Source organism: Paramisgurnus dabryanus, chromosome 6, assembly GCF_030506205.2.
Source record: "Paramisgurnus dabryanus chromosome 6, PD_genome_1.1, whole genome shotgun sequence".
Classification (NCBI taxonomy): domain Eukaryota; kingdom Metazoa; phylum Chordata; class Actinopteri; order Cypriniformes; family Cobitidae; genus Paramisgurnus; species Paramisgurnus dabryanus.
The window spans coordinates 40,612,971-40,625,194 of NC_133342.1; the positions used below are offsets into that span (position 1 = coordinate 40,612,971).

Sequence of the window (12,224 nt, forward strand, 5' to 3'; positions counted from 1 at the left end):
AATTTGAATGAATTGCGGTGAAATGCCGCCACATCCAAAATCCAGAGGGCGCTCTCATGTAGAAAGAAGTAGCATTACAAACACTATTCCAGGAAATGTCTAAAGGGATATTTATATCGCTGTTCTTCAGATTTTCATGATAATAAAAATATTTTAAATTGATTGTGTTTGACGAGTGTTGCTTTTTTAAATTCACATTATAACAAACTCATAGTGATTTTAGATTGATAAGGACTTCCTACTGATCACAGAGCCGTAGTACATGCACAAGCTGTGCATGAAACACAGAATCGAAGCTTTGCGATTCAGAATCGATTTCAGGCAGGTCTTTTTAATGGGGAATGCGATGTATCGTCACAGCCCTATGTAAAAGTGTATAAAAAATATTCAGGTATTAGTTCATAAATACATCTCAGATGTATATCATTTCCTTTCTTCAGGTAAACACAAAGAATAATTTTATATTGAAATGAGTTAAGTTATCTTATTTGGAGCTCCAATTACATTCATCATTAAAGCAGAACAAATTACTCCAGTGGGTTAATAAATGTTTTCTGAAATAATATGTTTGTAATTTTTTTATATTTTTAGCTTATACCACAGGCCTGTTGAATGCTTTATGATGATTGGCTGAGAAATGATAGGCGGGTATGCATTATATTTTGATAAGTGCACACCTGACCTGTTAATTGTCTTGAAATGACCATCAGAGCAATATCTGTGGTAACAGTGGTGTAAGCTTAATAATTGATTTGAATTCTTTTCTAATCATTTAACAGCTCGACGTCAATTATTGCTTAATTATTTAGCTTATTTACAATTGTATACATTGCAACAATACATTTATCTGTGGAAATTTCAAATATGGCAGCATGTCAATGACATAGAATCTCATTGGTTCTTTCGTGTCTCATGACAAGCTGTCATATGCGTGTTTCGTCGTGACAGCCAGTAAGAGTTGGGACTATGTGAATAATTTTGTAACCTAGGCCGCTGAAGAAAGTGAACGATGAACGTTTTAAACCATTGGTAATGGCTTTCCTCCTAATTTGACCCATTCAAATTGATTTATTCAGGCACTTTGTAAATAATTAAAATGTTGTGTACTATACAGTAATTTAGTGCGAATTGAATTTCCTAAGGAATGGCATATTTATGGCATATGGGTGTACTGCATTGTAAGAAACAGCAGGCTGATGGCTGGAGATGTTGCAAGATGACTGAAGCTGTTCTCCTTCTGTCTGCTCTGATAAATGAATGTAGGTCATTACTGCACTCAGCGAACACTCCAAACACGGACGACACTATTTTGAAACTCCCAGTGTTCCTCTGCAGGGCACAAAGAAATGAGAGAGAGAGAGAGAGAGAGAGAGAGAGAGAGATTGACAAAAGAGTCAAAGCTGAAAGCTGTATAGTGATGTGAAAGAGGGTTATTATGTCAATCATCTCCATTTTGTTCTAAAATGTTTAATTCAAAAGGCACACGTAATTTAACTTTTTTAAACAGACTACTTTAAAGCTGTCAAAAGGTTTTTGTTGAAGAACAAGTGAGGCATTTTATTAATGTTTCTCAGGTTGGCTCTGTTGAAGAAGAGTGGAGAGGAAGATTGGAAAAACAGAATCAACAAGAAACAAGAAGTTGTACAAGAAGTGGCATCAGCAAGCGACAAGACTGGACAAATATTGGAGGAGCAAGGCTTCAAGAAAAAGGTAAGAATCAAATCGAGAAATGTCAAATTTCCACTTGTTTGTCATTTTGCAGCTTATAAGAATGGCAATAATATTCTTTAAAAATCTTCCCATGAAGTCTCAAAGGTTTGTGTTAAATGTGATAAAGACAGTGTTAGGTTTTTTATTATCTTTTCCTTCAATGAAGTGTGACAACAAAATTTGCCAATAGCAACACATCATACATTCACTCTTGTAGTCAAAGCTGTGAATTGGCAGCCTCTAGGCTTAAAACCTTATATGATGACACACTTTTACAAAAGTAAAAGACTACAGTACACTGTAAAATATGCTGGGTTGTTTTCAACCCAATGTTGGGTCAAAAAAGGGACAAAACCACACTGTAAAAAGATTCCGTAGAATTTACAGTATTACTGGCAGCTGGATGCCAGTAACTTACTGTAAATTTAAATTTATGTTAATTACCTGCAACAGGTTGTTCAAAGTTAAATGAAAATTAAACATTAGCAAGTCTGCAAAGCATTCTCAAGCAAAGCATTCTGGGAAACAAAATCTGAAAGAAAAACCCAGAAAAAGGTTGATGAGGATTTTTGGTTCCCAGAATGCTTTGCATGAGGCTGTTATTTTATATTTTTATTCTGTAAGACAAAGAATTGTTAATGTTTAATGTTCATTTAACTTTGAACAAACTGTTGTCAGTAAATAACATTAATATAAATTTACAGTAAGTTACTGGCATCCAGCTGCCAGTAATACTGTAATTTCTACGGAATCTTTTTACAGTGCAGCCATTGGGTTAAATTAACCCAGCATATGTTAAAGGGATGGTTCCCACAAAAATGAAAATTCTGTCATCATTTATATATTAATGTCTTTTTTTCTGATGAACACAAAAGAAGAAATTTTGATAAGTGATGGTAAACACACAGCAGTAAGTGACCATTGACTAGGAAAACAAATATGATGGAATTTAATGTGCACTGTCAACTGTGTGCTTACCATCATTTATCAAAATGTCAGTAGCCTTTAAATTCCGCAAATTGACTTTGCGAATTAAAAATATGGCCACTTGTCTATTTCGCAAAACGGCAATGGAAACAGTTTATTCGCATTTTCAGGTCGCCTACTGTAGTATAAGGGGCTTTCCTTGGCATTAATGTTTAGATAATACTCTTACGTCTAAGCTTTAAAACAACATGAGGATGAGAAAAAGAAGTTTAGGTGAACTATCCCTTTAAGTTACAACCCTTTGGGGTTGTATGAGTGTTATATAAAGAAATATATGCCTTTATATTATATAAAGGCATCACCCCTTAAATTTTTTTTCTGGGCAATCTGTGCTGGTAAAAGAGGCAAATAGTAACATGAATGAAGTCCTGTATTGTCATGATGCTAAAATCTCCCTCTCTTAATTCAAATATAAAAAGTAAAATGTTTTCAATTGCATTTGAAAATGAAGGAAAAAGGACAGATTAGCTTTCAAGTACCGTTTTTTACTTTCAGCCCATTTCTCACGCACACATACTGTACATCACCTGTGTGTTTTAGGAAGAGCAGACTGTTATCAGAGAGTTCACATCATCTGAACAGCTCTGGGTAAGATATAAACATCTCAGTGGCTGTGTCCTGCTTTCTACTCAGCACTGTTTTTCAATTGGCTTGAAGCTTTGGTGTTTAGCTGTTAGATGACTGGCTGACTCGTTTCTAAAGCTGCTGGTGCTTTGACTTCTGCTTTACCTTCACTGTATCTTTGAAGTAACTTTTACAATCATAACTTGTGAGAATTTTGCTTATTTAAATGCTTTTAGATTTTTCAGACAGTAATAGGTGCCTCATTTGCCTCATTTTTTGCTTTAAATTTGCTTATAAAGTTATGATTCAATCTTAAGGGACACTTTGCTTTTCTTGTGTGTCTGAGGATTAATTAGATGTCACCTGATGAAACAATATATTAAATACATTTCTTCATGTTTTAGATAAAACACCTTCATGTTTAGAACTTGTACATATTTTTTTTTCTGCATTCTTCATCTCACTTTTTCTGTTCTTTACTTAACTCCTATGACTTTTACTTTATTCTTCATTTACTCCTGTCTTCTACTTCATGTGTCATCGTTCATCTCCGTGTTTAGGGACCTGTCTTTTCTTCTACCTACTCTCCTCCACCTCTTCCATCTTCCCCAAAATGCCAATATGTAGAACATCAGGGACAGGTAAGAAATACCATGGGCATTTTGGAGCATTTCTGTTCTCATTATTTTCCAAATGTTTTTATGGGGTAGGGGGGTTGCACCGAATGTCCGGCAAACGAAACTATTCAGCCGTACAACAGAGTTTCGTTGCAAAACGAGAGAACTCCATTTTTAACATTTTTGTCAAAACATGTTTATTATGTTATCATGTTATTATTTTGTTTTATGTTGCTACTTAGCTGTATTTTTTAAGTTATGAAGGTTTAAATCAAAACAAACCAACTGCAGTTGAATTGATATTAAAGGAATATTCCATTTTCTTAAAAGAAAAATCCAAATAATTTACTCACCACCATGTCATCCAAAATGTTGATGTCTTTCTTTGATCAGTCGAGAAGAAATTATGTTTTTTGAGGAAAACATTCCAGGATTTTTCTCATTTTAATGGACTTTAATAGAGCCCAACAATTAACACTTAACTCAACACGTAACAGTTTTTTTCAACGTTTCAAAAGACTATAAAAAGACTATAAACGATCCCAAATGAGGCGTAAGGGTCTTATCTAGCAAAACGATTGTCATTTTTGACAATAAAAATAACAAATATACACTTTTAAAGCACAACTTCTCGTTTAAATCCGGTTGTGATGCGCCAACGTGACCCCACGCAATACGTCATGACGTCAAGAGGTCACAGAGGACGAACGTGAAACTCCGCCCCAGTGTTTACAAGTGTGTTAAAAGAGGACCGTTCATACGTTGTTGTATGTCAACTGATACTAATTAATGTCTTTGTGTCAGTTTATTGTTTACAATGGTCCGCAAATGTGCGTTTTATATATGTAACACGTGACCTCCCTACGTCACTACGCATTTACGTTAGGTCGCGCTGGACCGGACCTAGACGAAAAGTTGTGGTTTAAAAGACCATATTTTTTATTATCGTTTCGCTAGATAAGACCCTAATGCCTCGTTTGAGATCGTTTATAGTCCTTTGAAACTCCGTTGAAAAAAACTGTTAAGTGTTGAGTTAAGTATTAAATGTTGGGCTCTATTAAAGTCCATTAAAATGAGAAAAATCCTGCAATGTTTTCCTCAAAAAACATAATTTCTTCTCGACTGAACAAAGAAAGACATCAACATTTTGGATGACATGGTGGTGAGTAAATTATCTGGATTTTTCTTTTAAGAAAATTGAATATTCCTTTAATTGGAATGCACAACCAAAAAACGAGATTTCTGAAAAAAAAAAAAACAGACTTTTTAATAACGCTTTTTATTATACCATCAAATAGCAACCAGCATAGAGTTACTCTGCTTTCACACCGCCATCGGCGAGAGCGTCAAAGTGGCCGGAAATCATTCATTTTCAATAAGAGCTGGTGGCGAGCTCCGGTGAGGCGCGTAATGTACGGTGGGAGCGTCAAGGAGAGTTGAAATCAGTTAAACTTTATGGTAATGAGCTGTGACGCGGTTCGGGGGCAACCAATCAGAAGGAGGAAATGTTCGGCGGCAACCAATCAGAAGGCAGAAACCTCTGCTTGAGAGGAGTTCAGAGAATGCATTCGAGCGTCAGAGCGTCCACTACACCTCTTCTATAAGCTGTTTCATTGGACGCACGTACCTAGTCGAAAATAACAAATGTTTTGTTTTCCTATGTAATCTACAGTGTATGTGTTGTTTATTTTCTTGTTATATAAATAAACTACGTTTAGAGTACTTTGTTGTTATTTATTCTTAGCAGAGTTTACCGGAAGTTACGTGTGGACCACGAAAGCCGTTTATGTTGTTACTGCTGAAACTGAGTGCGTTTACATGCACAGTCTTACGCCGATTATGCTTAATAAACTGATAACACGTGGGGTCATGTAAACGCGTAAAACTGTTTTCTTTAATCGGGGAAAGCTCATAAACGGCGTAAGCAAAAACCGATCGGCAAAGGTAGTTTTTTGCTCATTACGCCGATTGCGTGGCATGTAAACACCTTAACCTGCTTTCTCACGGTTTTGTCCATGTGCGCATGTCTCCGAGTATGAAAGATAAACGTCACACGCGGAAGTAAGCGCAAGGTAACGCATAAAAGTCTCCGCTTGACCAAAGCAGTTGGCAGAGAAACTGTGAAAATAGAAGCTTATGTTACATTTACTGGTTCTGTAGACACGAGAAGAGATACAACAGTACAGCTTAAGACAGATATGCCGTTGACTTTGTGATCGACTATTGTGTACTATAGGTGGTGACGTCACTGCCTGCGAGAAAACTGATAATTCTCCAAGTCCCATGTAAACGCAGTTGTCTGCATAGCCGGTTTATTGATTTGCATGTAAACGCATGAAAACAGTTTTCTATAATAAGCAGATTTTTGATAGTTATTCGCTTATTCTGTGCATGTAAACGCACTCACTGTCTATAGGGTCATTGGCAGAGCAGCCAGAGCTTTTATCGGCGCTCTCGCCGGTGGCAGTGTGAAAGCACAGTAACCGGTGTGCATGCTTTATAAAATAAGCAGGTTTATCAGCAGTGTGGTAGCATTTTAAAGTGTCCTATTTTTTTCGAATGGTTTCAGTTGCTGAACATTCAGTGCATCCCTAGTTGTTTTTAAAATGATGAATAAGGATTGTCTTTTAAACCTATTTTATTTTTTAAATAAATGTATCAGTTTCTCAGAAAACATACAAGCTTTTTTAAATGTATGGTTATTTATAGGCTATGTAAAGTAAACCAGGTCAATCACACTAGCACTGAGAGTGTTGCGTTTATGTAGTAGAACATTTTTTATATTTTGTCGTCTGTGCTTAATAGACCGTTTTAGTGGCAGCAACATAAATAAACTGCCTTTGTGGCCCAAACATAACATCCGGTAGCCTTCCATAAATAATAAATACAGAGATACAAGCTGTGTCCCAATTTGACTCGCTCACAGAAGGCAAGCACCTGGGCTTTGAAGGTCGCAGCCTCTGAAGTCCACGAAGAGAACAGAAATGAGACAGTCTGACTTTTGGAGAATCCATTATTTGTGTCACCTGCTGTATGCACCCAAATGACACTTGGTGTAGATTAAACTAACCAACAGTATATCAAATTAATCTTAGGAATACAACATAAACAGAATAATGTTAATCATGGTTCCCACGGGTCCTTGAAATCCTTCAAAGTTTGTGAATCTGGGGGAAAAAATTCAAGGCCCTGGGAAGTTTTTGAAAATATACATGCATAGATACAGGGCATTGAAAGTGCTTGAATCTATTTTATGCAAGAAGTTTTCTGGAAAAAAATCCATATTATTCCCTGTGTAGTGTAGGATAATATCATAAAATTCTAGACTTTTTAAGCACACGTGCTAAACTGTTCGCTTTAAATACTTATATCTTCTATATGCGAATGTTGATTCATACCAAAATGCTTTTTTGCATAGTTGTGTTTGACACATGAAAACGTCTCGGGTTATGTATGTAACTGTTGTTCCCTGAGAAGGGAACGAGACGCTGCGTCTCCCTTGCCATACTTCCTGCGTCCCTGTAACGCCGTCTTTGGCAATATTTCAGATAGCGATATACTTCCTGGCTCCCGCGTCACCCTGTCTTTGTCGTTAAGCCTCACCATTGGTTGAATTTGATATACACATTCAGACCCACTTACCCCTGGAGGCGTCCCCAAAGTGTCACCACAGTGACGCAGCCCCAGTTCCCTCGAAAGGGAACTGTAACAATGTATCTTAAAAGGTAACACAATGTAACCTTGCTCTCACTTGAAATTTGTGCCCCCATTTAGTCCCTGAATTTGAATTTGAGGGTATTGCACCTGGAAAGACCTTGAAAGGTCCTTGAATTTGAAGTTAACTAAGGTGTGAGAACCCTGACAAGACACTTTTCTGCTAAATACACTTTTTAATAAAGTTTTAAATGTTTATTTTAAAATATCCAGCCATATCCAATATGTTCAGTCGTTACAGACACGCAATGAATTTCGGGAATAGCCTCGGCTGTGAAGGATCCATTCGGTCTATCCTTAAAAGCCCGGAGAAAGGAGGACACATTTTGAGGTCACATTTTGAGCAGGCTTCGAATTGGGACGACCTTTTACTGACTTTCAGTCGTGTTGCTATGATGCAACGGTTTTAGAATGCAGCCATCGGAGGACATAGCCTTAAATTTGGGACACAGCAACAAATAATAGGACAGATTGGAAGTTTATTTCAGGCCAGGCACATAACCGCAACAACATGCATGTTTCCGATAAAACCGTCTATAGGTTTCAGTTTACTATGTATCACAAACAATACCTACACTCTTAAAAATACTGGGTTATTGTTGGGTTAGATTAACCCAGGAAAATGTTTATATTTGGGTTAAAACATCCCAGCAGATGACTTTGAGTCTTTAACCTTGATATCTTTCTTTATTATTGACTAAGGTCATAACTATTACAATCAGTCTAAAATTACAATCAATGTGAAATCAAGAGTTGATGGTCCGAATCTTATAGTTAAATGATGAGACTTAAACATATGTTGACATGGGTTAAACTTCGTGGGGTGTAATTGGTATTTTTATTCCTGCTATTTTTTTAATCAGAAGCTCGGAGAAGAGAGGGAGGGGCAGATGTCCATTGAAGAGAGGAAACAGATGATCTCTGTTCGAGAGGAGGCGTGGCAAAGTACGGGAAAGGGCACGGCCAATGACTCGGCCCAGTACACTGTGGCTGCCAAGATGGTGAAAAAAGGTTGGGAAGTGTTGTGTGAGACATTGGTACACTGCAAAAAATAACTTTCTTACTTAGTATTTTTGTCTTGTTTTCAGTAGAAATATCAAAAAATTCTTAAATTAAGATGCATTGCCTTTATGAGCAAAATGACCTAAGAAAATAAGTCTAGTTTTTATATACAATTCAAAGGAATTTGTGCTTAAAACAAGCAAAATAATCTGCCAATGGGATAAGAAAAAGACTTTGTTCTTAAATACTAAAATCAAGAAAAAATGTCTTACCTCATTGGCAGATTTGTTTTGCTTGTTTTAAGCACAAATTCATTTAAATTGGAAATGTTTGTCTAAAAAACTAGTTATTTTCTTAGGTAATTTTGGTCATCAAGAAAATACATCTTGATTTATGAATTTTTGTATATTTTTACTGAAAACAAAACAAAAAAATTAAGTGAGAAAGTCATTTTTTGCATATGACCTTAGTTGTCGTTGTTGAATAAATCTGATCTGTATATATACCTCTTTATTTACCTGTCTCTCTGTCTTTTCTCCTGTCTGTGTGTGTCAGGTCTGACTGCTTCGTCTGCAGTTATCAGCCCGATTATTTCTCCAGTATCTACTAAAGTGAAAAGCAGTGTCTCCAAACCACAAGAAGGTAAATGAGAGACTCACAGTGGGGATGAATATTTCTGCATAGAAAGCCAAAAAGTTTTTAAAGTGTGATTTGAAACATTATTTAACTGGGGCAAAAACTGATGTGTTGCAGAAATTGAGGCCAGAGGAGAAATGGAGTCTGATAAGAAGCTGGAAAAGTTGGAGACGTTTTTGGGCCGTTTGAACAGTAAAGGTGAGTTGATTGATTCAGGATCTGCTGGATGCAATTATAGCAGCGAGAGTATAAATAAAAATCATTAAGGATTTAAAGGGACACTCCACTTTTTTGAAAATATACTCATTTTCCAGCTCCCCTAGAGTTAAACATTTGATTTTTACCGCTTTGGAATCCATTCAGCTGATCTCCGGGTCTGGCACAACCACTTTTAGCATAGCTTAGCATAATCCATTGAATCTGATTAGACCATTAGCATCGTGCTAATCATAATAATCAAGGACTTTGCTGCCGTAACATGGCTGCAGCAGGTGTAGTGATATTACACACTGCATGAAAATAATTCTCTTGGTTACTTTCAATGGCAGGGGACTATTTTCGGGCAGTGTGTAATATCACTACGCCTCCTGCAGCCATGTTACGGCAGCAAAGTCCTCGATTATTACGCCAGTTTGAGAGTATAGTTCCTAGACATATCTGCCTAGAAAATCACAACTTTTAATTTTCTGTCGGTCTTCGTACACGATGTAACTACAGAAGAGTCAAGTTTTAAATAGGAAACATCGAAACTGTTGGGTTATTTTTTTGCGCGAGGCTAATGGTCTAATCAGATTCAATGAATTATGCTAAGCTATGCTAAAAGTGGCACAGCCAGAACTAGAGATCAGCGAAATGGATTCTAAAATGGTAAAAATCAAATGTTAAAGGTGCTCTAAGCGAATTGACGCGTTTTAGACCATAAAACATTTTTTGTTACATACAGCAAACATCTCCTCACTATCTGCTTGCTGCCTGTCCGCTGATCAAACTGTAAAAAAACGTGATCTCAGTAGACAGCCCAGGCTTCACAAAAGGCAATAACAACACAGTGGCCAAACCTAGCATAAAAAAACAAAACAAAGTGTTCCAGCCAATAATCGGCAAAAAGGATTTGGGGGTGGGGGTTGGGCGCGTTCATGAAAGCACGGAAGGGAGGGGGAGGGGGAGGAGTTAGCTACGCTCCATCTGTTTGAAAACAATTCAAACGTCAACAAAAACTAACGTCTCGCAGATTCGCTTAGAACGCCTTTAAACTCTAAGGGAGCTAAAAAAAGAGCATATTTTCAAAAAAGTTGTCCCTTTAAAGGCACGATATGTAAAATTTTTACATCAAAATATATAACACTGTGCTAGTGTACTTGCATTATAACTCATTTCTTCAACAGTGTTTGAATTCAGAGAAATCATGTTTTAACCAGGGCTCCACTCTTTGAATTGACCAAAAAAATTATTCAAATATTTGGTTGTGGTATTAAAAATATTAAACTAGTTCTTAATACTATTATTAGTGAGTTTTGTTTCATAATTTTGTATTTTTTTTTCTCAGTATCAGATTTGCAGGAGACGACTCTGACTGTGACTGAAAAGGCAGTGAAGGAAGTCATGCGATTGGATGATGAGATCTTCTCCAAATTTTACCGTCACGTGACTGATATTCCCCGTAGCCTGAGTAGCCGAATGCATTTGGAGGAAGATTTTGATGCCATCTTTGGAAAACAAATACCAATGTAAGTATTTAGTTTTTTTATTTTTATTGATGTACACATTTCCAAATTCCAGGAAGTTTAAACCAACATTTCAGAAAGCACACGGCAACAAATGAAAACACACTCTGTCAAATTAGTTTGGTTTAGTTTTTAATATTGTACATTATGGTACAAACAGTGACTTTAACCAGGAACCAGCAGGATGAATTTCATGAACTTTGAACCCTCTTTGGGGATCCCAGGTTAACATCAGCGGTGGTGCAGCACAAGCTGGCCATTCGTCCCTCTCGTAACGTCCAGGCCTCAAAGAACCCCTTAAAAATCCTGGCGGCCCGAGACGACATCCGCCATGAATACACAGAGCAGAGACTGAACGTGGGTCAGCTGGAGAGTAAGAGAATCAAACAGGAGAAGAGTAAGGAGCGACAGACATTGAGTAGATGGGCTTCAGCAGTGTTTGTAGATGTATAATGTGCCGATGGTTTGTGTTGCAGTGAGTAGGAGCCCCAGTTTGTCGGACGCAGCTTTGGCTGGTTTGGCCAGTAAAGAGAACTACAGCAGCGTGAGTCTGCGCAGTGTGAGCATCTCCGAGCAGATGACCAATAACAGCGCAACTCCTTACAAAAAACTCATGCTTATGCAGGTCAAAGGTCAGTCCTGAACAATCATTTCAAAAAGATTTTTTTGCATTTCATCACTTTGTAACATAAGCTCCACCCAAGCTCCACCACAAGACTTTTTTAAGATGTAAAATAAATATTTGGTGTCCCCAGAGTACGTACTGTATGGGAAGGTTTAGCTCAAAATATAATCTAGATAATTTATTATAAAATGTTAAAATTGACACTTTGTAGGTTTGAGCAAAAATTTTCCATTTTGGGTTTGACCTTTAAAAGCAAATGAGCTGATCTCTGCACTAAATGACAGTGCTGTGGTTGGATAGTGCAGATTAATGGACATATTATTCCCTTCTGACATCACAAGGGGACCCAAATTTCCATGAGCTATTTATTCACATACTTGCAGAGAATGGTTTACCAAAACTAAGGGTTGATCTTTTACACATTTTCTTCGTTGATAAAAGCACTGGGGACCCAATTAAAGTACTTAAACATGAACAAAGTCAGATTTTCATGGTATGTCCCCTTTAAGGTAAATTAAACTATTACAAATATATCTGTTAATTGAAATTAAATATAGGTCAAAATATTAGTTGAAAAATTTATAAAAATAAATTTAACCTAAATAGCAATATTAGTGTGAAAAGTAAGAACATTTAATAAAATGG

The 12,224-nt window shown here is 36.8% G+C and overlaps 1 protein-coding gene across 10 annotated transcripts in view; it reads left to right on the forward strand.

Moving 5' to 3' along the window:
* Positions 1-12,224, forward strand: part of svilb (supervillin b) — a 79,784-nt gene that overhangs the window by 50,653 nt on the left and 16,907 nt on the right. For 8 of the 10 annotated variants that reach the window (XR_010541913.2, XR_010541912.2, XM_065276806.1 and 5 more), the window contains 9 exons: positions 1,575-1,710; positions 3,238-3,285; positions 3,822-3,902; positions 8,456-8,603; positions 9,150-9,236; positions 9,348-9,428; positions 10,777-10,957; positions 11,179-11,351; positions 11,431-11,586. Coding sequence is in view for 8 of the 10 variants with exons in the window: in XM_065276806.1 (XP_065132878.1) it covers positions 1,575-1,710; positions 3,238-3,285; positions 3,822-3,902; positions 8,456-8,603; positions 9,150-9,236; positions 9,348-9,428; positions 10,777-10,957; positions 11,179-11,351; positions 11,431-11,586 (1,091 nt within the window). In the remaining 2 variants the exon portion in view is untranslated. The remainder of the gene's footprint in view (positions 1-1,574; positions 1,711-3,237; positions 3,286-3,821; positions 3,903-8,455; positions 8,604-9,149; positions 9,237-9,347; positions 9,429-10,776; positions 10,958-11,178; positions 11,352-11,430; positions 11,587-12,224) is intronic. The other 2 variants (XM_065276798.1, XM_065276805.1) reach the window with 2 other exon arrangements.